Source organism: Vicugna pacos, chromosome 9 (assembly GCF_048564905.1).
Source record: "Vicugna pacos chromosome 9, VicPac4, whole genome shotgun sequence".
Lineage (NCBI taxonomy): Eukaryota > Metazoa > Chordata > Mammalia > Artiodactyla > Camelidae > Vicugna > Vicugna pacos.
In genome coordinates this window covers 15,005,556-15,031,952 of record NC_132995.1, presented here as the reverse complement: position 1 = coordinate 15,031,952, position 26,397 = coordinate 15,005,556, and the positions used below count along the sequence as shown (strand labels likewise).

The window sequence follows — 26,397 nt, the reverse complement described above, 5'->3', positions numbered from 1 at the left end:
TATTTTTCTTGGTTGGCAGTGCAGAGTCCATCTGGCTTGCAAAAGACCTAGTCTAAAAATGACCAGCTATTGCTAATGTCCAATAATGCTGATTAACAGATTAAAAAAACAGCGTGAGTGCCTGCCATTGCCTGATTGCCTGGGTTAGTCCTGGCACCGCTCCTTCCATATGGGTTACCCCTCTGGGCCTCTGTTTCCTCATCTGTAAGGTGGAGATAACGATGATGATAATGACCACATTACAAGGTTATTGTGAGCATTAAACAAGTTAATACAGTTATAGGGATTCAGAGAGTGCCTGGCTCCTGGTTGGGTGCTCAGTAAACATTAGTTATTACTAGCCTATGCTTGCCTCTCATTTCTGAGGCCAACACCTTGCTTGAGAATATTTTACTTTATAACAATTAGAAACTAGTCTCTTCATAATATGCAAATACCACAATTCTGAAGTGTTGAATCAACCATGATGGGGACTGGCTCATTTGACTGACTTTGCTTAGAGAGTTTTCAGATTTCAAGTGTGATTATTCACTTGTTTCTTTACTTGTTGAACCTCTAGACTGTGAATTTTGCGAGGGAATGGGCAGTGTCCATTTTTGCTCACTGTGTCTGCCCTGCACAGAGTGCTGGCTTTGAAGCCAGAGATTGCCTGGGTTTGTATCCCAGCCTTGCCACTCCTCAGGTATGGGGTCTTGGGCCTCAGTGTCTTCATCTGTAAAAGAGGGGTAATAACACTGTCTCCCTTGGCTTGTTGTGGGTTCTCTTTCATCCAAATAAAATGCTTAGAGACTTAGAGGTCACCTCAGTGACGTCTTCTCTCCTTCCTCTGCACTCCTAGTCTCGTTCCCTGCTTAGTTTTTCTCAAATGCTTCTATCATCACTTGACGTCTGTTTTATATATTTCTTTGGTTCATTTTCCATCACCACCAGAATGTGAGCTCCGGGAGGGCAGAGATTTTTGTCTGTCTTCCCCACCATTCTGTGTCCTTCACCTAGCACTGTATTTGTCAATGACATTGAGGAGAACAAACAGTGGCTGCTGGTTGATGACTGTGGAAGCATGTGGGAAGTAACAGGGACTGAATGGGTGGCTGAGGTGGCTGTGCCACATGATGCCTGCTGTGGCAGGTGGTTCTGATTCAGACCTTTTCCCTGCAGGTATCACTTGAGAAGGTGCTTGGCATCACAGCCCAGAACAGCAGTGGCCTAACCTGTGACCCCAGCACAGGCAATGTGGCCTACCTGGCAGGGTGAGTGAGTGGTTGGGCCTCAGCCTCTAATCACTGGTCCTGAATTTGGAGCCTGAAGTCTTCTCTGGGCCTCGCTTTTCCCTCTGTAGAATGCACATAATGCTGCTGACCTCTGAGGGCTGTGGGAAGGATCCCACAGGCCCCTCTGTGTGCAGCACAGCACCTGGCATGTGTCAGTGCTATGAAAGTCATATTGTGACTGTGGGTGGGAGGTGGCAGTGATTCTGGGAAAGACAGGTGGTTAAGATCCAAGCCATGGTTGGTGTCAGGCAACCTGGATTTGTGTCAGCTCTGCCATGTACGCCCCCCCCTCCCCGCCCAAGCCTCTGCTTCTATAAAACAGCGTAGTTAGTTGAGAGGACTGAAGGACATCTGCAACCATTTATTTCACAAATACAGGTCTAGCCTGGGATTTTTCTAGGCACTGAAGGGACCCCCTCACCCTTGCAGGGCAGGGCAGGGCCATAGTAATTCCCGATGAGCAGTACCTGTTACTGAGTCTTTGGGAAACAGCCAGAATAGAAGACAAGGGTGGGCTCTTGAATCTGCCAGGTGTGGATTCACATCCCCACCCTGCCCCTGGCCTGCTGGGTAGTCCTGGGCAAAGGACTTCCTTCTCTGGGCTTCAGTTTCATCATCTATGAAATGGGATTCCTCACCTCACCTGATGATTGTGAGGATTTAAAGGGATTGTACACAGCAGGTCTTTATTAGCCCAGAGCCTGACAGAATAGTGACCACAGAGCAAGTGTTGGCTTCTCTTTAAGAATATATTAATATTAGCAATGATGTTAAGTGCCCTAGAATTCTCAGCATAGATACCTGGAGGAGGAGGAGACCAAAGAGAATCATCTGTTCAGAAAGAGCCTTGTTTCTGTGTGGGCTCTTGTGTTGGGAATAGAGTCATCCCTGGACCCCAGTACTCCCTTCAGTTTGGGCACATTTTCCTCTTTCTCCCCAGCTGTGTGGTGGTGATCTTGAACCCCAAGGAGAACAAGCAGCAGCACATTTTTAATACTGCCAGGTAAGCTGGGCGTGGGCATGGGGTGGGGGGCTGGGAGAGCTGGAGACAACAGAAACCCACCAACAGGCATGACTTAAAACACAGGGGAATACTCTTCCTGCACGTGAGAAATCTGGAAGTGGGCACTTGGGGGGCTGGTGTCTATGAGCATCAGTAACCCCACGTCTTCTGTCTTTCTGATCACCAGGCATTTTGGGAGACTTCTGTTGTTCTTCTCTTTTTTTTTTTAATTGAAGTACAGTCAATTACAATGTGTCAATCTCTGGTGTACAGCACAATGTCCCAGTCAGACATATGTATACATATATTCCTTTTCATATTTTTTTCCATTAAAGGTTATTACAAGACACTGAACACCTGGCAGGTCCCTCCTTCCCCACATTGCCCGGAAGTGCTTGTGGGTGGGTGACTCATTCATTCACTCACCCCGTGGTTCAGTGACAGTCACCAAGGGTCTGCTCTGTGCTAGGTACTATTCCAGGTGTTGGGGACACAGCAGTGAAGAAGAGACGAGGCTCTGCTCTCGTAATGCTGACAGCTCAGAGGTGGGGAGATAGACTAAACCAGTTGGCAAATTACTAGCCAGCCATGACTGTTGCTATGGAAGAAATGATGGGAATGAGTTAGGGCAGGTTCATAGGCAGAGGGTGAAGGGGAAGCCATATCAGAGGACTCTGATCAGAGGAGTGATAAGGCTTCCATGAGGCTGAGACCTGAAGATAGTGAGGTGTGGGGAGAGCTTTCCAGGCAGAGAGAATAGGAAGAGCAAAGGCCCTGCAGTGGTTAAGAATCCCAGGTCGTTTGAGAAGCAGTCAAGGTTTGGTAGGTAAGGGGGAGACGAGGCTGGAACCAGCAGAAGCCACATCTCACCAGCCTTGGAGAGCGGTTGGACATCATGCTGTTGCAAAGAGAGGCCACTAGAGGGCGTTTAGAGGCTAAGGCTGTGCTTCCCACACCGCAGCCCTCCAGCACGCTCTGTTTCCCTTCCCTGCTTTACTTTTCTCCACAAAATGTGCTCCTTTTTGATACGCTGTCTGATTTCCTCATTGATGACATTTACTGTCTCTTTCCACACTGTGATTTCTCTGAGGTCAGGACTTTTTCTTAATTTCTGTGTCCCTGTACCTTAGATCAGTGTCTAGCACGTTGATGGCACTTACTGTTTCCAGAATGAATGAGTGTGATTTGGGTTGTAGAAAGATCACTCCAGCCACCAGTTTGTTGGGGAAGCCCTGAGCAGGCCCAAGTCAGTGCCTAGGGGTCTGCCTTGGGGCTGATTGATCACTGTGTCATCCTGGTATTTCACAAATACTGCACAGATAGCTCAGGCTTAGCTCCTTTGGCCTGGTTCTCCAGGTGGATGGATAAGACGTGGGTTTTCTTCCCTTATGGTCCCTAAGACATGGTCCTTAAGATACGATTTAGCAGATACAGATTCCCTCTTGGAAGGCACTTCTTGGACCCTTGGCTTCTGACTGTGTCATTGGTGGTGAGGGCAGAGGTGGGTTCTAATCCTCGCTTAAGCATTTATTCACTATCTGGTCTCACGTGAAACACTCCTTGGCAATAGTCACAAACTAGAGGCCCACAGACGTGTCTGGCAGTCTGTTTTAAGTATTGGGCTTTGTTGACAACACTTAAAGTTTTCTACACAAAAATCCAGATGCCCTCTCATTTTGGAAGTGAGGGGCCCACATTCCCTTAACAACAGCAACAGGCTAGAGTTAGGTGGCATTTGTCAGAGCCCCCGTTGGCCAGTTCCTCCCATCGTCCCTGTTGCCTCCCTGGTTCCTGTAGGCGGTGGAGGAGGTAACCTTGACCTGAAGCGGATCGCATAGAAGTATCCACTCTCAACCACTGGTGGGTCTGTCTGTCTTAGGAGAGTGTGGCTGGAGCAGACGCCGAAATGCAACCCTGGCTGCATTTCAGAGTCACTCGATCCCTGGGCCTCACCTTCAGAGAAGACTGAACCAGTAAGGCCTAAGCACTGGCAATTTTTAAACTTTTTTTTTTAGCTAATTTTTTTGGGGGGTAGGGGAGGTAATTAGGTTTATTTATTTATTTGGTCTTTTTTTTTTTTTTAATGGAGGCACTGGGGATTGAACCCAGGACCTCATGCATGCTAAGCATGTGCTGTACCTCTGAGCTTTACCATCCCCGCTAAACTTTTTATTTTGAAATAATTTCAGACCTATTAAGAACAGTACAAAGAGCACCTATACACCTTTCACCCATATTTCTCACATGCTAACATTTTCCTACATTTGCTTTATCATTCTCTGTCTACATACATAGTAATTTTTTTCTGAACCATCTGAGAGTAAGTTGCAGACACGAACCCCTTGTACCTCTAAATACTGCAGCATGAATTTACTGCAAAAAAAAAGGAAAAAAAAAGATATGATCTTTCAAAACTACAATATTTTGAGCAAAATCCAGTTAAAATTGGTACATCACTACCATCTACCACTCATTCAAGATTTACCATTTGTCCCAAGAATGTTCTTTATAGTGAAAAGGATTCGGTCCAGAGTCACCCATTGCCTTGAGTTTTCTCTTCAGTCTCCTTCAGTCTAAAGTGGTTTCCTCCATCTTTCTTGACTTCCATGGCTTTGAGACCTTTGAGGGCTGCAGGCTGGATAGAATGTCCCAATACTTAGGTTTGTCTGCTCTTTCCTCATGGGTAGATTCAGGTTCTGCAGGAACACCTTAGAAGGAATGCTGCGTTCTTCTCAGCACATTCTATCAGGAAATGTGTGACGTTGCTCTTTCCCTGGCTGGTGGTGATCACCGTGTGCCCTTGGTTAGAGTGGTGTCTACCAGGCTTCTCCACCATGAAACCTCTCTTTTTCCCTTTGTAGTTAGTGGGCATCTTGTGGGAAGCTTCTCTGAAACTATGCATAGATTATCCTGTTCCTCACCAAACTTTCACTCACTTGTCTTAGCATGGCTTTGACATTTTTCAGAATCCCCCGAGGGAATTCTCACGTGCTCTGTATGGTTAGATCACCTTGGCAAGACTCCCTTGTGTTGAGGTCTCCTCATCTCAAAATTGGCTAATAAGAGTCTTGACTTCACAGGGCATGTGTGAGGGATCAGTGCAGTGATGCCCAAAGGCATTTGGCAGAGGGCCAGGCTGGGCTCCGGCATGCTGCAGTCAGGCTGGGAGAGCTGCAGACAACAGAAACCCACCAACAGGCATGACTTAAAACACAGGGGACTACTCTTCCTGTACATGAGAAATCTGGAAGTAGGCACTTACAGGGCTGGTGTCTGCAAGCATCAGGGGCCCCAAGTCTTCTTTCTTTCCGATCTCCAGGCTTTTGGGGAGACTTCTGTTCTTCTCTCTTTTTTTTTTTAATTGAAGTACAGTCAATTACAATGTGTCAATCTCTGGTGTACAGCACAATGTCCCAGTCAGGCATATGTATACATATATTCCTTTTCATATTTTTTTCCACTAAAGGCTATTACAAGATAGTGAACATAGTTCCCTGTGCTATACAAAAGAAATTTTCTTTGAAAAGTCTATTTTTATATATAGTGGCTAACATTTGTAAATCTCAAACTTCCAAATTTATCCCCTCCCATCCCCTTTCCCCAGGGAGACTTTTGTTCTTAAGGTCACCTCATGGCCCAAGGTGGAGTTCTGGCTTGTCACATCCTTGTTTCAGAAGGGGACTGAGTAGGGATCAGGGCAAAGAGTTCCCTTTGAGAAACTTCTCTGGAAGTCCCCCAGCACTTCACCTCACCTCTCCCTGGCCAGACTACGTCATGTAGCTGTGCCTGTGTAGTAGGCGAGGTGAGGAAATGTACTCCAGCTGGGGACATGGCATCCCTATTAAAACTGGATTTTGTCAGTGCGGGAGGAGGGGTGTGGATGTTGGACAGGCAGCGCCTCTGGTCTGCGACTTTAAGGAGCGATAGGAAGCCGCCAGAGGGTTGATTTGATGATGAGAAATGTTCTTTGAGATTGTCAGTGACTCACTGAGAGGCACTGACTTAGTTATCTGCACACCAGTTTACTCATATGAGGGGGACAGTTACTAGACTGATAAGGAACAGAGGTGAAAACAAGATTAAAAGGGAGAGGAAAAAACAACACAGTACAGCAACAGTGAAACTTGGTAAAAATGCAAACTAGACCAGTCATCCGGTGCTCGTGCAGGCTAGCTGGGAGCATCAGAGAGAAGCATGTCGGTTGTCTGCGGGTTTTCCAGGATGCCTTCATCAGCTTTTAGCAATGGAGCACACACTGCAGGCTGTCCCAGTGTGATGTCTGCCAGGGTCCTCCAGTCAGCACCACCTCCATAGTTAGGCCAGATCTGGGCCATTTCCTACATCTGAATTTCTCAGGGTTATAGGGTAGGTCACTGGGGTCTTAAGGAGCCCACTGCTGCCAAGGGAGAGGGAAGGAGGGTCTCCATACAGCGTCCACCCCATCAGGGTTTGGGGTTTTAGGGAGGAAGGGGCCTCTGCTTTTACAAAACCTCATTTTGCAGTGCCAGGCACACACGCCACACTGGCTCTGTGGGAGCTGCCGCTGCTCATCTCTCCTGGCCCCTTCAAGGCTTGGGAGCGAGGAGTGGATGGAGTGCTGTGAGCACAGCCAGGCAGGGGTCTGCCTGCCACCGTCAGTGGACACAGTGATCAACCCCTTTCCTTGCCCCCAGGAAGTCTCTGAGTGCTCTGGCCTTCTCCCCTGATGGGAAGTACATAGTGACAGGAGAGGTGAGTCATGATCATGATTTGAGTGGGTGGGGAGGGGTCTTGGGGGCACTCTGTTTGCCCCTAGCAGGGCTGAGGAATCTGGAATAGCTCCTTCCTGGGCTGGAAAAGCCCGGTGGCAGATGGGGGAGGTGGCTTTGGGGCACACCCCTGGACAGTGCCAGCTTCAGCCCTGACAGCCCCTCTAGCCCTGCCTGGTGCGGAACCCAGCAGCAGTAACGGCCCCTTCTTCCCCAGAACGGGCACAGGCCTGCTGTGCGCATCTGGGACGTGGAGGAGAAGAGTCAGGTGGCGGAGATGCTGGGCCACAAGTACGGCGTGGCCTGCGTGGCCTTCTCCCCCAACATGAAGCACATCGTGTCCATGGGCTACCAGCATGACATGGTCCTCAACGTCTGGGACTGGAAGGTAACTGCTGACTGGTGGGTGTGTGGGGTGGGCGGCCTGCTGCCAGAACCCCTGAGTCTCGGGCGTGGGGAGCACGGGCTGAGATAAGTCGGTGAAGGTGCTCATCTAGCCAGCAGGCACTTATTGAGCACCTACTACATGCTGATCCCTGTTCAAGGCACTTACTGTAGGGCCTATGACAAGCTCTCCACTAGTGGAATACATTATTCTTTTTATATTGACCAGCTGTGACCTTGAACAAGTGACCTCACCTCTCTGTGAGTGTGTTTCCTCATCTGTAAAATGGATATTACAGTATCTGCTTCGTTCAGTTGTGAGAATTCAGTGAGTTGGTATGCACTGGAAGGCTGGACTTTGGAACAGCTTGGGGAGAACTTGGAGTCAGCAGAAGTGGGTACCCAGTCCTGGCTCTGTTCATACCCTGCTCTATGACCCTGCGCATGCGACAGTCCCCCCTGAGCATGACGGGGTGGGGGAGAAGCACCTCCCTTATAGGCCTGTTGAGGGGATTCCGTGAGTTACCCTGTCAAGGGCTGCATGGGTCCCGGAGTGAGAGCCCGAGCTCTGGCGGCGTGGGTCGTGTCGTCCTTACCTTCCAGCTGTGGCTGTCCTCACCACCCTGTGTGGGCCGCCGGGCTGGGACTCTTGAGGAGAGCACTGGAGCTCACTGTCACGTGGGAACCCCCCGAGCCTCAGGCTCCTCTGTATCGGGAGTGTAAAGAGTGCCACACGTAGGTTTCCCCATGAAGAGGGGCCCGAGGGAAACAGACTTGGAGCAGGGGAGGGCCGGGAGGCGCAGAGCTCAGGGCAAAGGCTCAAGCAGTCCGATAGGGTGGGTGCCGGCGTGAACTTCTCAGCTCTGATTCTTCTAGAAAGACATCGTGGTCGCCTCCAACAAGGTATCGTGCCGAGTCATCGCCCTCTCCTTCTCAGAGGACAGCAGCTATTTCGTCACTGTTGGGAACCGGCACGTGAGGTTCTGGTTCTTGGAAGTCTCCACTGAAGCAAAGGTGAGGTTCTGTCCTCGGCCCTCCGCCAGGCCCGGGGGAGGAACTGTCAGGGGCAGTATGGACCCCTGTTTCTACCTGAGATTTGGGGGCAGTGGTCTCAGAGGATGCCCATCCTCTCAGGGTCCGGCTCCTGCTTCTGGGCCTGCTCTCCGGGTGTGGCTGACTGGCAGGCCCTGCTCGGAAGCCTCTTCTTCCCCGCCGGACCCCGGGGCCAGACCTCCTTCCTGGCCCGCTGCCTCCCACCACCCTGCCTGGAAGTGTGTTTTCTGTTGGGTCTTCTCCATTTGGAGGGGCTTCTTCGAGTTCTCCTGTTTCGCTGTGTTATATCCACTGGGCGTGAGGGGCCCCGTCGTGGCCTTGCTGGGGGCTAGGCCGTGCGGCCAGCATCTCACTGTGCCTTGCTGTGCCTCCAGGTGACGGGCACGGTGCCCCTTGTTGGGCGCTCGGGCATCCTGGGGGAGCTGCATGACAACGTGTTCTGCGGTGTGGCCTGTGGCCGGGGCCAGATGGCGGGCAGCACCTTCTGTGTGTCCTACTCGGGCCTCCTCTGCCAGTTCAACGAGAAGAGGGTGCTGGAGAAGTGGATCAACCTGAAGGTACTCCAGCCTCCCTCTTGCCATCAGTGGAGGAAGCATTCTTCCCAAGACACGCGTCTCCAGGGACACTCAGCAGTGCCCCTGCGTGGTAGTCGGTCGCATCAGCTCTGGGTCTGACTTCTTGTTCTGCCTGTTCAACTCTGGGTGAATGACTTTCCCTCTCTGAGCCTCAGTTTTCTCATCTGTAAAATGGAACTAGTGCCAGGCAGAACAACCACCTCAGAGTTGACAAGGGAGTCACATGAAATAACACATGTAAGACACTCAGCACAGTACCTGGTACCCCTATGATGGGGGTCGAGGTTACAGTTGCTTTTCCATCACTGTTTGATCCAGTTCACATATCTTTTCCTCACTGGGCACTCCTGACTGGTGGGAGGTCTACTTTTCTTTTTATTTTTAATCTAAGGTATCATTGACTTAATGATTTTTCAGTCAAAAAAAAAACTATACAAAAATACATAAAATTTTAAACTAATGAATGATACATTCATAAATTGCAGAACCACTTTTCCTCAGGATCTGAGGATTTGTTCCAGGCTTCTCCCCATGCCAGGGCCAGATGTGTGGCTGTTGGCAGGAGCATCCAGCTCTTCCTCCTCTTCCTGCTCCTGCTCCCACGCCTCCCCGCCAGAGCTCAGCTTCAGGACTGATGGCGTGGCATCTGGCGTGTGGAAGAATTCCAAGTGTTATGTGTCTTTCCCACTTGCTTAAACATCATTTTCTCATTTGAATCCTCTTACTACAACCCATGCAGTTTCTAAGCAAGTCAGAAGCTCTCGACAAACAGCTGTTTAGCCCCTGAGCAGTTGTCTTAAATGACCATAAATTAAGTCCTTCTCGATCTGGAAAAACTCCTCTAAGCTGTATCCAGAGGTCTGACGCTTCCTGCCCTCTGTGTGTCCTGGCAGGATAGACAGTCCTTCCTGCATGTAATAACTTCTTTTTCTGTGCTGCTTCGAAGTGTAATCCCTGTGAAGTTATTTGTAAGCAATGGGGAATAAAATTGAAGTCTAGAGTTCAGCGCTGTTACTGCCTACGTGAAGTCACAATCAGCTATGGAGATATTTTCCACACACAGCTGAGGCCTCTGTAGCAATGACAACTCCACCTCAATCTGTGTCTCTGTCGGCCTGTTGCTACCTCTCCTTCAATAGTGACTGTACACTATATCCTGATTTCAAACATCTTAAAATTTGCAAATTTGGGCTTCTTAGACCCAAGAAACTGCTTCTCTGGAGGCAAAGCTGTCCTGTCAGCCCCTGTGTCCCTAAACTGGGCCACATGAAGCACCAAGTTCGCTTGGCTCCCCTTTGCAACCACAGGTCTCCCTGTCTTCCTGCCTCTGTGTCAGCCAGGATCTCATCTTCTGTGGCTGCACAGATGGGATAGTCCGCATCTTCCAAGCCCACAGCCTGCACTACCTCGCCAACCTGCCCAAGCCGCACTACCTCGGGGTGGATGTGGCCCAGGGCCTGGAGCCCAGGTACTACCCGGCCGGGGGGAGGGAGAGGGCCTTACCTAGCATCTGTCTGCTGGTGTCTGTCCATGTTTCCAGATCCATCTACCTGTGGCCAGTCCTGGGCCGGAAGCAAGTTGCGGGCTCTAATGAGGCCACAGCATCTCCTGAAGTCTGCAGTCTAGTGAGGGTGCTTGATGATAAACAAGTATATGAGCAAGATCATTTCAGTTAGTCAGAAATGCTTTGGTGAAATTAAGCAGGGACTCAAGAAAGAGAGTGTCTGGGGAGAGGGGGTGGGACTGGGCTGAGTGGGTGGCCAGGGGTGGCCTCTGATGAGAAGAAGCCAGCTGTGTGGAGGGCTGGGTCCCAACAGCGAGTGTAAAGGTCTTAGGAGGACAGCGCGCTGGGCTTGGCGTGTCACAGGAACAGCTGGGGCTGTGTGGCCAGAGCCCAGTGTGCTGGGGGAGGATGGCAGAAGACCGGTGTGAGCATCTACAGTAGCTGGTGAGAGGAGCCTGTGGTCTATTCTGAGGTCAGTGGGCAGCCACTGGGACTTCAAGCACTGGTGTTACTGGTGTTATGATCAGGCCTTGAGCAGAGATCCCTTTAGCTGCTGTGCTGAGAGCGGGTTGAATGCCATGAGAGAGAAGGGCTGAGCTGTGGTGTATCTTCCCCTTTTGCGGGGGTCGGGAGCTACTTAACCAGGAGTTGCTGGGTAACTGGAGCTGCCTGGATGTTACCTCCTGGGTGGCTTTTCTGAGAGAGCTCCTGGAGGGGGTGACTGTACGTTGCAAAGGAGAGAGAAGGTGGGTGAGCAGCCTGCAGACAGCGATGTGTAGTAGTGGCCGGGGTACCCAGCTCTGCCACCTTCTGCTGTGTGCTGTTTGGCCTCAGGCAGGTCTCTGTGTCAACCTCAATTTCAATGTCCTCATCTGTACAATACAGTACTACCTTTCAGGGAGGCTGTGGGCATTCAGTACAGCTAAAGCTCTCGGCTCAGCACACAGTAAGTGCTCAGTAAACCGTAGCCTTGTTGGGAAGGCCCCAGTCCCCTTCCATGGGGATTTTTGATCTGTGTTGGTGAGGCCAAGAGAGAAGGCCTGAGCTTCGTGCCCATTATCTTTCTATGATCAGAGAGAAAGGACGGAGCTTGGACCAAGTGAAATGAGGGGAGAGAAATGTTAACAGGAGTTGAAAATTCAAACACTCTCAGGGGCCAGACAGAAGCTTCCAGTTTGCAACCTCCTCTGTATTAGAAGCAAAGCAAAGCAAAGCAAGATGGAGGAAGGAGAACTAGAGTTGGAGTGGGAGAGATGAGTCACCCCAAATATCTAAGGGGTGGCATTGCCAGGCAGGAGGCAGTCAAGTGTCACCAGAGGCAGCTGTCACTACTGACAGTGACATTGACGGTGATTGATGACTCATGTGGCCTTGTTAGCTTCCTCTTCCGCAGGAAGGCAGAAGCCATCTACCCGGATACAGTGGCACTGACCTTCGACCCCGTCCACCAGTGGCTGTCCTGCGTCTATAAGGACCACAGCATCTACATCTGGGATGTCAGAGACATCAACAAAGTAGGCAAGATTTGGTCAGAGCTCTTCCACAGCTCCTACGTCTGGAACGTGGAGGTGAGCCCCTCTCTCCCTCCGCCTGGCCTTGCTCAGCCTCCCTCTGGGGGCTCAGCTGAGGAAGCTTCTACAGAGTTTGGGGAACCCATACAGCCATACCTTCAAAAAAAAATACTCACGGATGCCCTGCTGTGTGCCAGATGCTGTTCTGGGCGCTGGGGACACAGCTGGGCAGGAAACTGACAAAAGTCCTTCCTGGTCTCAGGAAGCTCACATCCAGGTAGTAGAGAAAACTTGCTAACATCAGTATAGAACATGCCAAGTGCAATGCCTCTCTGAAGAAAAACAAAGCAGCCTAGGGGGAAAGGGGATCAAGGGTGATACTCTAGAGAGGAGAGTGGTCAGGGAAGGCCTCTCTGCGAATGTGACATTTGAGCAGAGACCTGCAGGAAGTGAAGGGTGAGGCCCACCATCACTGGGGGTACAGTCCTCATGTGAACCTCAGAAAGCTGTCTGTGGAGGACATTTGTGTAGTTTATTGTTTTTTGTATGTGTGTTGAAGTTTTTATTTTCTGAGAATGAATCTGTGAGGTTTTTTCATTCTCTGAAGCTGAAGCTGTTTTAAGAACTCCTTGCAGATAAGACTATTAGTAGAGAAAGAATTGTATTCTACTTCTTTTTTTTTTTTTTTGGCCAAAAATTTCTTACTGCCAGGAGTGTTTATTCTAGAGAAATTACATTTTCCATGGCCCAATTTAGGATTGTGAGAAATAACTTTATTCTGTTGAATAAACATTATTCAGCCCCTTGCTTGAATACATCTGCCTTCGTGGATCTGACATGTCTGTTGGTAGCACTTTTCTCACTTAACGAGAATACTTTAAAAATAATTTTTAAAATTTATATTTAAACATATTCTCCTCTTTAAAAAGGTGAAATATTACAGATAAATCTAAAGTCTATTTTGGTCCCCTCCCCTCCCCACCCTGCAACCCTGCTATCTCTCTCACCCTCACTCTTGTTATCAGTTTATTATGTTTTTTCAGTCCATTTTCTTGGCATCTGCCTGTTATTTATATGTGTCTATGTATTCTTAACAGAAATACCTGTGAAGGGATGTTTTTATCAGTTCTGGAGTGTTCTCAGCCAATATGGATTTAAGAATTGCCTCTCCCCTATTCTCTCTTTTTCTGTTACTCTAATGTCCTATCTTTCTCTGTCTTTCATATTTAAAAAAAATAATAAAACAGATTTATTGATTGCTGTTAGCAGCTGTTGATGCTCAGTGCCTGGATCCATTTATTCACTGGGGGTTGCAATGTGGTGATATTCTAATTCCACCATTTCTTTTATTAGTTGGACTACTTACATGAAGAGAAACTTCCCCTCACTTCCATTTGGTCACCCAATGGTACACTTCCTATAGGAAAGGCAGGGTAAATGCTAGATTCTTTCCCTTTATTTACCAGTTTTCAAGATAATGAATTGGTTCTCTGTCCTCTAAAGGTAACTAGTTGTTTTTATTTACTTAATATCATTATAAACTCACATATTTAAATATATTGGACATATTTTAATCCATTGCAGTTATTAACATTATTGGAGCTCAGATTGTCCCATCTTTGGCCAGTGGAACCCTCTTCAAGTTGGCTCCTGAGTCCTTTGGACATGACCCCAGTAGTCTTCAAAAGCTACCTTGCTGTCTGGGATAACAAGATGCTCCAGTGTCATCTTGTACATTTCCTGCCCCAGACCTGGAATTAGCCATTTCTTGAAGCAGCCCTGTTTTTTGTTTTGTATTGTTTTTTTCAGTGTGAATCAGTATTTCAGAATCACATTCTGGGTGCTGTGGATGCTCATAGCTATTGGATTGATCCTTCCAGAACCCTAATTCTCAAAGACATAGGGGATGATGGAATTAGAATATCTGCAGTTAATCATTTACTTGTTCCTGAATTTTTTTTTTAATACAAAAGTCCAGGAATGATAATCATTCAATTCTGAAAATAGTTAAAACAATTTTTTTCCATCTGTTCTCTCCATTCTCCCCCAAGTTTTAAAATAAATGTACTGTACCTATATGATCTGATCATATAGCCATTATATACTAAATTCTCTCCACTTGACCCCATTTATTTGGAAGGGAGTCTGAGAGTACATATATTTTGTGGTAAAATACACATAACCTAAAATTTATCATTTAAATCATTTAAAATGTACAATTCAGCGTCATTTAGTACATTCACAATGTTGTGCAACCATCACTACTATCTAGTTCTGGAACTTTTTCATCCCTCCAAAAGGAAACTGTACCCATTAAGCAATCACTTTCCATTCTCACTCTCCCCAGCCCATGGCAGCAGCGAATCTGCTTTCTGTTGCTATGGGTTTTCCTGTTCTGAATATTTCAAGTAAATGGAATCACAGAATATGTGAACTTTGTGTCTGATTTCTTTCATTTAACATAATGTTTTCAAGGTTCATCCATGTTGTAGCATACTTCAGTACTTTATTCCTTTTTAAGTTTGAATAATAATATTCTTGTTTTATGGATAATATATTTTGTTAGGCACTCATCGGTCAATAGAGTTGTTTCCTTTTGGTTTATTTCCTATTCACAATAGCCAAAATAACCTTTTGACTATTGTGAATAGTGCTATTGTGAACATTCACGTACAAGTTTTGTTTGAACAGCTGTTTTCACTTCTTTTGGGTGTATACTAGAACTGGAATTACTGGGTCGTTTGGTCATTCCATATTTAACTTTTTGAGGAACCACCACCAGACTTTTCCATAGCAGCTGCACCATTTTATATACCCACCAGCAATGTATGAGAGTTCCAGTTTCTCCACATCCTTGCCAACACTGGGTATTTTTCTCTTTGATTTTTAAAAAATTATAGCTATCTTAGTGTTTGCAAGGTGGTATAGTATTTGCAAGATGGTACCATATTGTGGTTATGACTTATATTTTCCCTAGTGATTAATGATTTTGAGCCTCTTTTCGTGTGCTTGTTGGTCATTTGTATATTCTCTTTGGAAAAATGTCTATTCAAGATTTTTGCCCGTTTCTTAATTGGGTTGTTTGTCTTTTTGCTGTTGAGTTGTAAGAGTTCTTAAATATTCTAGATATGAGCCCCTTAACAGGTACATGATTTGCAAATATTTTCTCCCATTTCTTATGGTATCTTTTCACTTTCTTGATGATGAACAAAGGTTTTTAATTTTGATAAAGTTGAATTTTTCTATTTTTTGTTTTGTAGCTTGTGCCTTTGGTGTCCTCTCAAAAACCATCACCAGATCCACAGTCGTGAAGATTTACCTCTATGTTTTCTTCTAAGAGTTTTGTTATTTTAGCTCTTCCACTTAGGTATTTGATCTCTTTTGAGTTAATTTTTGTATATGGTGTGAAGTGAGGATCCAACTTCTTTATTTTGCATATGGATATATAGTCCCAGCTCCATTTGTTGAACAAACTATTTCCCCACTGGGTGATCTTGACACACTTGTTGAAAATCAGCTGACCATAGACATATGGGTTTAATTTTGGACTCTCAGTTTTATTTTATTGATGTATGTCTATCTTTATGCCAGTACCACATTGTTTTGATTACTGTAGCCTTGTAGTAAATTTTGAAGTTGGGATGTGTGTGTCCTATAACTTTGTTCTTCTTTATAAATATTGGTTTGGCTATCTGGGGATCCCTTGCAATTCGATATGAATTTCAGGGTCAGCTTTTCCATTTCTACAAAAAAAGTCTGTTTATCTCCATTGTCATCTTTCTTTCTTTCCTTCTATCAGCTTTTGGTTTTGTTTGCTCTTTTTCTGGTTCCTTAAGGTGAGAAGTTAATCGATTTGAGATCTTCTTTTTTAATGTAGGCAAGTAACAACTATAAATTCTCCTGTGAGCATTGCACTTGCTGTATACTGTAGGTTTTGGTATATTATGTTTTCATTTTTATTTGTCTCAAAGTATTTTCTAATTTTTCTTTCAATTTCTACTTCGACCCACTGGTTATGTAAGAGTGTGTTGTTTAATATCCGCATATTTGTTAATTCTCCAAATTTCCTTTGTTATTCATTTGTAGTTTTATTCCATTGTGGTCAGAAAAGATTGTATGATTAGAGATTATTGAGACATATTTTGTGGCTGGTATGTAGTCTATTCTGGAGAATGTTCCATGTTCATTTGAGAAAAATGTGTGTTTCTATTTTATTGGGTGGAGTATTCTTTATATATCTGTTAGGTCTGGTTGGTTTATAATGTTTTTCAAGTCCTCTGTCTCCTGATTGATATCCTCTCTAGACCTATCTTTTACTGAAAATAGAATATTGAAGTACCCCACTATTATTGTAGAACTGTATATTTCTTCCTTCAGTTCTGTCAATTTTTGCTTCATGTATTTTGGGTCTTTGTTAGGTATATATATGTTTATATTTATTATATCTTCTTGATGATTGACCCTTTTTTGTCACTTGTAATAATTTTTGACTTAAAGTCTGTTTTGTCTGACATTACTATAGACATGCAAAGCTCCCTTTTAGTTACTATTTATATGGATTATCTTTTCCCATATCTTCACTTTCAACCTGTATGTATCTTTGGATATAAAGTGAATCTCTTGTGGAAAATATATAGTTGGATCTTTTTTTAATGCATTCTGCCATTTATTTCCTTTTGATCAGAGTTTAATTCATTTATCTTTAAAATAATTGTTCATAAGATAGGACTTATTCTTGCCATTTTGCTGTTTGCTTTCTGTATGATATCTTTAATGTTCCTTAATTCTTTTATCACTACCTAGTTTTGTGTTTAATTGATTTTTTGTAGTGTTCTGTTTTGATTTCCTTCTCATTTCCTCTTCTGTATATTTTATTTTCTGGCTGGAGGATTCAAGTGACATTTTAAATTTTTAACAAACTAGTTGAATACCAACTTAGCTTCAATAGACAAACACTCTCTTCCTTATATAGCTCTGTCCCTACCCCTCTGTTTTTATTGTCACAAATTGTATCTTTATATATTCTGATTACCACTGATTTTTAATTATTGTCTTATGCCTTCGTCTCACAAATTAAAAGGAAAAGAAAGATGAATTACAAACCAAAAATACAATAATAGTGGCTTTTATATTTATTCATATAGTTACCTTTACCAGTGTTCATTATTTCTTCGTATGACTTCAGTTTACTCTCTCATGTCCTTTCACTTAACCCTGCAAGATGCCCTTTAGCATTTTTTGTAGGGCAGGTCTACTGGCCGCAAATTCCCTCAACTTTTGTTGAATGTGAAGGCTTCCAGTTTCTCCATTTTTGAAGGATAATTTCGGGTTGATATAGAATTCTTGATTGACAGTTTTTTCCCTATAGGACTTTAAATATGTTGTCCCATTGCCTTCTGGTTTCCATGATAAGACATGAGCTGTCAATTTTATTGAGGATCCTTTGTATGGGATAAATCACTTGTCTCTCAGTGCTTGTAAGATTTTCTCTCTTGGCTTTGGCTTTCAGTAATTTGTGGTGTGTCTTTTTGTGGATCTCTTTTTGTTTATATTTATCCTACTTGGAGTTTTTTAAGCTTCTTGAAGGTAATGATTCATATCTTTTTTCAAATTTTTTTCTGCCAGTTCCCACTCTCCTTTCTATTCATTTCCTTTATACTTTTTTCTTTCTGATCCTTAGACTGGGTAATTTCAGTTGACCTATTTTAAAGTTCACTGAGTCTTTTCTTTTGCTTGTCAAATTGGCTGTTGAACCCTAGTGAATTTTCATTTTATTATTATAGTTTTTGGCTCCAGGTTCCTATTTGTTTCCTTTTTATTAATATTCTCTATTTGATGAGACCTCACTCTCCTGGTTTCCTTTTGTTCTTTGTCCACAGTTTCTTTGATCTCTTTCAGTGTTTTAAAATAGTTGATTTAAAGTCTTTCTTTAATAAGTCCAATCTTCTTGTTAATTTCTTTTTCCTATTAATGGACTATACTTTCTTCTTTTCTTACGTTCCTGTCTCATAGTTTTTTTGTAGAAAACTGGATATTTTGACTATTATAATGTAGTAACTCTGGAAATCAAATTCTCTCCCTCTCCCGGTTTTCTTGTTGTGGATTGTAATTGTTTAGTGACTTTTCTGAACTATGTTTATAAAGATTGTGTTCTTTTTCATGTGTGGTCACTGGAGTCTCCATTCCACTCTCTCAGTGGTCAGTTAGTGATTTGACAGCAATTTCCTTAAATATCAAAATTCAGCAGCTTTCTTCATTAAGCACTCTCTTGGTTGTTGTAAATTAGCTTCCAGAGTTCTGAAATAGTTGCTTCTGATGGTTTATGCCAGCTTAAGTTTGCTTTGGTGGAGAGACGGCTTTTTGGAGTTCCCTACTCTGTGATGTCACTTGACCCTTATTTATTACATTCTACATGTACCTCTATATTGAATCTTTATGTTGATGTCTCTAGTTATTTTTATTGTCTGAAGCACATTCTTCAGAAGATTGTCAGGAACAGTTTGTGGGGACAATATTTCCTGAGCTTTTGCATGTTGATAATAGTTTGTGCCCTTTATACTTGGAAGTCGCTTTTGCTGGATCAAAAATGCTTGGCTCACATTTTCTTTCCATGTGTGTTTTAAATGTTACTCCATTTTCTTACGGTTATTGAAGTGTCTGATGTCTTTCTTTCCCTTTTTAAGTCATTTGATGTTTTTGCCTAGCAGCCCAAAATTTTTTCTTTTTCTTTTTTTAAGACTGATAATTTTACTCAAGAGTGTATCTTGGTATTAGTTTTTATAGTAGACATGTTCTTGAATTACATATTTTAGGTTTTTTTTTCCTATGTCCTTGGTTTGTTCTTTGTGGATTTCTGTTGCCTGTGTGTTGAATCTTCTTTGCCTAACTTCAGTATTTGTCACTTTTCCTCAAATCCTATTAGCTCTTTCATCATTTCTTTTTGATTTTCAATAATTTTCTCCTCTTCACCTATTTCTTAATGCCTTCTCTTTTGTGTGTGTGTGTTTTTTTTTTTCACTCTGGGATTCTTTCTCATTTGGCCTTTATTTCTGAAGTTATTTCTTCATTTATTTCTAACTCTTTGAATTCTGTCATCTTAATCTCTGGGTTTTTCTAATTATGATTTAAGTTGTTTTTCATACCTGAGATCATTTTGTTAATATATTTTGAAATAGAAATTACTGTTTTGGTCTGTTTCAGGGAAATGTGTTTCAGGGTGTGCTTTTTTCTTTTTTCTTTGTTTTCCCCTTTAATTTTTAAGAATAACTTTGTTTGGTTTTGGTTGGCCTTGGTCCCTTTTTTGTTGTTCATTTTTATGTGATACTAGATTTTCTGAATTTTTAGAAGTTGATGTAGTTCAGGGCTGCTAACATCCCAAAATATTAAAAAATGTGGCAGTTTGCTTTCTGATATTTCCTTATTATGTTCCTATTTATGTGTTACGTCCCTACTTTTATCTGCACCTCCTCTTTACTTGGTCTCTCTTGTCCCTATCCTGATCAATTTCATTTCTGCTCCCAGCAGTTTCCCCTCAGTGCAGATCTTTGTCCTGAAGGGAGCCCTGGCAGGTTAGTTTTGAGAGTTCTCAGGACCTCGACTGCTCCAGTCTTCAGACCTTAACAGCAAGCCCTTGCACTCAACCACTATTGAAGTGAATACCCACCCAACACCCACCCTGTCCCTGCCCCCCAGTGTCAACTACTGTTCATTTCGGCAAGTTGTGCTTTCCAGTGAACACCTACTGGCTACTTTGAGGTTAGGATTCCTCATTGCTTCTCTCTGCTTTCCCCCATATATACATGTTCAGAACATGTAGGTCTTATGGCTAGAGGTCATTTGTTTTTTATCTGTTTGTATTTTGGGATTTAGGAGAATATCTTGTTTACCTACTTTTGTATTAAATGTTGTCCATGGGGTTTTGGTTTTGCTATCAGGTTCCTCTTTTTCATGTGGGGATTTGGGATTAAAAATCTCTGCTGCTTCTATCATCATCTTCTCAGAGCCCAGTCTTCCATATCTGGAACTTTCTATATATATTGTCTCTTTGTCTCCCTGAGCTGCATTCTGAATAATGTCTTTAGTTCTGTCTTTCAGTTCACTTAATTTTGTTTTCAACTGTGTCGAATCTTTGGGTTTGGGGTGGGGGTGGTTTCTATTTTTTCTCTTCTTTTGTTCTCTTTCTTTTTCTGGATCAAATCTTTGGTTTTTAATATGTTGTATTCTTCATTTCTAGAAGTAATTTTGTTCTTTTTCTGTTCTACTTGGTTATTCTTTATAGTTTCTGGCTGGCTACACATACTTTTAATCTTCCCAAAGTTCTTTTATTTCTTTTTTTTTAATTGAGTTATAGTCAGTTTACAATGTTGTGTCAATTTCTGGTGTGCAGCACAGTTTTTCAGTCATACATGGATATACATATATTTGCCCTCATATTCTTCACCATGAGCCACTATAAGATCTTGACTATATTTCCCTGTGCTATACAGTATAAACTTATTCATCTATTCTGTATAAGCCTGTCAGTATCTATAAATCTCGAACTCCCAGTCTGTCCCTACCAACCCCACTCCCCACTGGCAAGCACAAGTTTGTATTCTATATCTCTGAGTCTGTTTTCTGTTTTATATTTAAGTTCATTTGTCTTCTGTTTTTTTTTTATTTTTTATTTTTTTAGATTCTACATATGAGTGATATCATATGGTATTTTTCTTTCTCTTTCTGGCTTACTCCACTTAGAATGACATTCTCCAGGGACATCCATGTTGCTACAAATGGCATTATGTTGTCGTTTTATGGCTGAATAGTATTCCATTGTATAAATATACCACAGCTTCTTTATCTAGTCATCTATCAATGAACATTTAGGTTGTTTCCATGTCTTGGCTATTGTAAACAGTGCTGCTATGAACTTTGGGGTACAGGTGTCTTTTTGAATTAGGGTTCCTTTTGGATGTATGCCCAGGAGTGGGATTGCTGGGTATGTAGTAAGCCGATTCCTAGTCTTTTGAGGAAACGCCATACTGTTTTCCACAGTGGCTGCACCAAACTGCATTCCCACCAACAGTGTAGGAGGGTTCCCTTCTTTTATTTCTTAAAACATATTAAACATAGTTATTTTATATTCTGTCGGGTAATTCCAATATTTGAAGCTAGACTATGTTGTTTCTGCTGCTTCTTGCTCGTGATACCTTGTTTCCTTTTGTGCTTAGTAATTTTTGACTGAGCTGCCCATTTTCCTTAGAAATTTATTTGTGGGGATGTTTTATGGATAGAGCTAAAGATGGGGCATAGGTGATAAATGGTAGCATTCTGTGTCCTTTTTTCCTTGTAAGGCATTACACTAGGGCTGTTTATCTTCACCTTGCTTTTTGTTCACCAAAATGCAATAGTATATCATAGTGCTGTCAGTGAAGTGGTTGTAATGAATGGCCCTTTGCCTTATTCTCTGGGAACTGTAGGTGTATCCTGAGTTTGAAGATCAGAGAGCTTGTCTGCCATCAGGATCTTTTCTGACTTGTTCCTCAGACAACACCATCCGCTTCTGGAACATGGATCGCAGCCCTAACTCTCACTGGCAGAAGAACATCTTCAGTAATGTGAGTGCCTTCACTGTGAGCTATGTTTTAGGAGGAACAAAAGCTAGGATACAGGGGCCGGAGGGAGCTTTATAGAACCTTAGTGTTAGGCTTCACTAGGGGCAGGAACCAGCAACCAAGGCAGGTCGCTCTGTCTCCTCTCTGTTTCTCTCTCTTTCTTTCTGGGGAGACACGGTCTGTCCTCTCTGCTTTTCTTTACCAGTCAGCTCCTGCTCTCCAGGTGCGTGTGGACACAGCCACTCCAGGCAACCTGACATACTCAACAGAGATGAAATTGCTCCCCAAGTCTTGACTTAGAACTCCCTGGGAGACCACCTGCTGGGCCAAACCTGGCAGGAGAGTCCCTTGTCTAACCAGCTTCCCCGCAGTGAGGCCTGAGGTGGGGGTGCAGGCAGGATCTCAAAGAGAGCCTTGATGAGAGGCTGGGGAGGAGACACTTTGCTGAAGAAATGGTTGGTATTGCTAGGTCAGTGTGGGAGCTTCTCTGAGGAGCTGGGGCCTGAATCACGCATTCATTGATTCTGCAGATACTTACTAAGTTCTGTGCTCAGTGCTGTGCTGCATGCTGGGGCCCCCTCAGTGGCTAAGAGAGACCCTTCTCCTGTCCCCACAGTCTAGTGGAGGGAGGCAGTGAGCCAGTAACTGCGTAAATTGTGATATAGTCACAAACACAATAGACACCATGAAGGAAAATTGTAAGATGTGAGTAGGTTGTATTAACAGAATCATATGATTTTTATCTATGGCATTAGGGCAGCCTCTTGGAGGAAGAGATAACTGAATTGAAATATGGAGGATTGGGAGGTGTAAAGAGGGGAGGGGAGAGTGTCCCACACCAAGGGACAAAGGCCTTGAGGTTGGAAAGAGCTTCAGGAGTTGGAAAACCTGAAAGATTTCAGTGTGGCTGGAACAAAAAAGCCCTGTAATGCAGCATGTGTGGAGCAGATGCTTTTTTACTACTCCCCTTACTTCCCATCCCCATACTACCATGTTCTCTTCTGCACCTGTGATACACATGTTATATTTGTCTGCACACAATAGAAAATCCAAAAACAAGAGGTGAAAGTTTGGTTTTCTGACTCATAAAAGTTGTCTAGAGGTAACCAGTCCAGGCTGTTTTGGCAGCTGCAGGAAGCCCTAAGAGACCCAAGAGCCTTCTAGCTCTCCACTCTGCCATTTTGAAAGAGTGACTCTTGTCTTCATGACCCAGTCTGGCTGCTGGAGCTCCAGTCATCACATCCACATTCCAGGCAGCAGGACAGAAGGAAGGAAGCAGAAGAGTTTTCAGTTGGTTTACATCTCATTGACCAGAATTTATTTACACAGCTTCATCTAGATGCAAGGAAGGCTGGGGAATATTTATTATCCTGAGTGGTGAATCTCCCAGGTCAGAATTGGAGTTCTGTTACTAACGAATGGGAGGCTGGCTATTAGGAGACAACATTGCAGAAATGCTTCAGAGCTTCTCATAGCACTGACCTCAGCCCTTTCCTTCCTGCAGACCCTGCTGAAGGTTGTATATGTGGAGAATGACATCCAGCACCTGCAGGACATGTCACACTTCCCAGACCGAGGGAGTGAAAATGGGATGCCTGTGGACATGAAAGCTGGGGTGCGAGTCATGCAGGTCAGTCCTGATGGCCAACACTTGGCTTCAGGCGACCGAAGTGGAAATCTGAGGCAAGTGGCCTGGTGGTGTCTAGTGTACACCTCCCAGCTTGGGCTCCAGTACACAGGGTGGTGGGGAGCAGCTCTGGCCTTGGTACCTCAGCCACCCATTGGGAATGAGGGACTGTGAGTAGCAATCTGCTAATCAGCCTGCCCCTGGGACTTAAGCTAAGAAGGAGCTTCCAGAAAGGCTGAGATCAGGGTAGCTCCCGGGACCTCAGCAGCTGGGGTGTGTGAACTTTACCTCCAGAGTGGACAGGCAAACTTATATGACTTCAGGGCAGGTTGACACCTCAGCCACAAAGTACCATGGCTGAACCATCAGAGAAGATGCCAGCTGGAGCTTTGGGGTTCCTGGTGGCCCTGGAAGAGGGCTAGGAAGATGGGACATTTGAGGGCTCAGGCTGTTTACTGCACTGCAGAGGCTTTTCAGGATGCGACAAACCCAAAAGATGCTGCCAGGATATGCGCCCTGACACAGGGGTCGGGTTTAATATAATGAATGACAGCCCTGACCACCTGGGTGCTGGTGCTGTTGAGGGATGGAAGGGGCCACGGGGAACTGGAGAGCGTGTGCCCCGTTAACGGGCAGCCACCACGCAGCATGAGGAATACAGGCTCCAAGCTATCATGTCTTCCTGTTATCCAGGAAAACCAAAAAGTGTAGTTTTGTTTTGTTTCTCTGAAATTCTGTGGTTTTTAAATGCTGGCAACTGTTTTGATGTCAGCCACTGCTTGAGGGAAAGAGAGCACGTCAGGGGGCTGCTCCCACTGACAGCACTGTGAGTGGCAAGGACAGTAAGGAGCGGTGACTCGGGCATGTCCCCCTCCCCCAGGCCAGCCCCTGGCCTGAGTGCCACTTGCAGGGACTGAGTTGGTCCTCTCACAGCCCCTCTGTTGTGAGTGCTGGCATCACTCCACTTCCAGGTGGGTGAACTGAGGGAAGAGAGGCCTGTGGCTCTAAGATCACACGGGTGGAGAGTCAGGGAGCTGGGGTGACTGCTTCTTATTTCAGTCCTGGTCACTGATTTCATTGGCAAGAATGTGAGGAAAGTCCAGATTTGAGACCCTAAGAATGAGAAATCAGAATCAAATGTTCCCACCCATAAGTCTTACCCTTGAGTATGACCTCAGCGTGGATCACCTGTGATGGAACCCCACCCTGAGCCTTGTTTCCCCTGAGGCCTGGCCTAAGTCTTACCTGTGGAACCACGCAGAGCTGTATGCCCACCAAGGTGCTCCCAAACTTGGCACTGCTTCCTTTAAGTTGGCAGCTTTCTAGATGGAGAGTGGTGGGGGACCTCTAAACCAGTTGGCCAGGGTAGGATGTTCCCCATGGCACCTATCTGGCTGCTCTGACCTCTCCTAGTAGCGGCGAAGCAGCTGGAGCCAAGGGGTTGGGGCTCGGGATGGGGTACAGCACTGTATCTGTCTCCCAGGATCCACGAGCTGCATTTCATGGACGAGCTGGTCAAGGTGGAGGCCCATGACGCAGAGGTGCTGTGCCTGGAGTACTCCAAGCCGGAGACCGGTGAGCCCACGGCAGGGCAGCCTGCCTGGCAGAGCCACAGAGAGGAGTAGCTGGGGGTCTGGTGGGACTGAGAATGACAGATGAGGATACTGTATTTAATAAGGACCCCTGTTGCCTGACCCTGGGACCAGGGTGGCTGAGACTCCACAAAGCAAGACCCCAGCAGGCAGGACTCGACTTGCTTTCCTGTCCCTAGCACCCTGAACCGTGCTCAGGCCGAAGAGATGAATGTTGAATGAGTGAATCTGTGAATGAGCTCATCCTTTGCCGGAGAAGCTAGATCGACAGTCAGACATACTCTTGAAAAAGTTTGATGCCTACAGAAGAATTTCAAGAATATTATAATGAATACCTGTATCTTCTTCTCCCAGGCTCCCCAAGTTTGTTTCTTTTAAATCCTGTCTGACCCTGTGACTGTACCTATGACTTTATCTGCTTCCCCTTTTTCCCATTCTCTGTGTTTGTACATGTGTGTACATAGACGCATGGAATAAAATAACAGCACATACATTGTTTTTTTCTTTTGCTAAACTATTTGAAAGTAAGTTGCAGACATGCTGCCCTTTCACCCTTAAATGCTTCTGTGAGTGTTTCCTGGGAGCCAGGCCATCCACTTACATGACCGCAGTGTGCTTCTCAAATGTGGGAATTTCCCTTCGATACTGTACTGTCATCTGTCTCAGGGTTCTTCTTCACATTTTGCCAGTTGTCCCAATGTTGTCCTTTATAGCACTTCTGTTTTTCCAGCCCAGGTTCACACTTTAGTTACCATGGCTCTTTGGTCACCTTTATTCTGGAATATTTCCACAGTCTTATTTAATATGTCTTTATGATGGTGGCTTTCTACAGAGTATAGACCAGTCATTGTATAGAATTTCCATCAATTCGAATTTGTCTGTCTGTCTTCCTCGTGATTTGACTCATGGTATGTTTCTGACAGAAATATAACAGAAATGGAGTTACGTCCTGGTAGGTTAACGATCTTTCCGTGCTTTTCTTTCCTTCTTCCTCCCCACTCACCCCCTCCCCCACCAGGTTTTCTTTAAATCTCTCTTCATTCAGTCTACCTTTCCTGAGCTCCCCTCCACCCCAGGCCTCAGACATGGCAGGTGCCCAGGGCAGGCACTGTCTGAGGGGCCCGCACGGAAGGCCCAGTGGCTGAAGGAAGCAAGGCCTCAGGTGGTCAGTAGGGCCTTGATGAGGCCCATGGAGCAGGAGCTCGAGGCGGGGGCAGTGTTTAGGGGAGGCTAAGAAGTTGCAGGGCTTCACGTGGCATGCCAAGTAGCTGGCCTTGGCAGGAAGGCGCGCTGGGCTCTGCTGGCATGTCTGCTGTGGGCGCAGGTGGAGGAGCATCCATGTGAACGTCAGGATTCTTCCTGCCCAGACTGGTGGCCAGGGAGGTAAAATGCCACGGTTTGGGGCTTTGGGGAAAGACTCCACAGAAGGGGGAATGTCCCCTTTCTGGCTTTGAGACAAGTTGGCTGCAGTTATGGAACCAAAGACCCTTTCTTCAAGGCCAGGAAAGCTTGGTCACACTACTCTCTGGGAGGCCA

The 26,397-nt window shown here is 45.0% G+C and overlaps 1 protein-coding gene across 4 annotated transcripts in view; it reads left to right on the top strand.

The window, feature by feature from the left end:
* The window catches only part of WDR62 (WD repeat domain 62), a 42,070-nt gene that overhangs the window by 1,954 nt on the left and 13,719 nt on the right, over positions 1-26,397 (top strand). For all 4 annotated transcript variants that reach the window (XM_072967161.1, XM_006217097.4, XM_072967162.1 and 1 more), the window contains exons 2-12: positions 1,159-1,250; positions 2,212-2,274; positions 6,948-7,005; positions 7,240-7,410; positions 8,283-8,420; positions 8,834-9,016; positions 10,342-10,502; positions 11,917-12,106; positions 21,508-21,645; positions 23,147-23,325; positions 24,753-24,844. In XM_072967161.1, the coding sequence (XP_072823262.1) occupies positions 1,159-1,250; positions 2,212-2,274; positions 6,948-7,005; positions 7,240-7,410; positions 8,283-8,420; positions 8,834-9,016; positions 10,342-10,502; positions 11,917-12,106; positions 21,508-21,645; positions 23,147-23,325; positions 24,753-24,844 (1,465 nt within the window). The remainder of the gene's footprint in view (positions 1-1,158; positions 1,251-2,211; positions 2,275-6,947; positions 7,006-7,239; positions 7,411-8,282; positions 8,421-8,833; positions 9,017-10,341; positions 10,503-11,916; positions 12,107-21,507; positions 21,646-23,146; positions 23,326-24,752; positions 24,845-26,397) is intronic.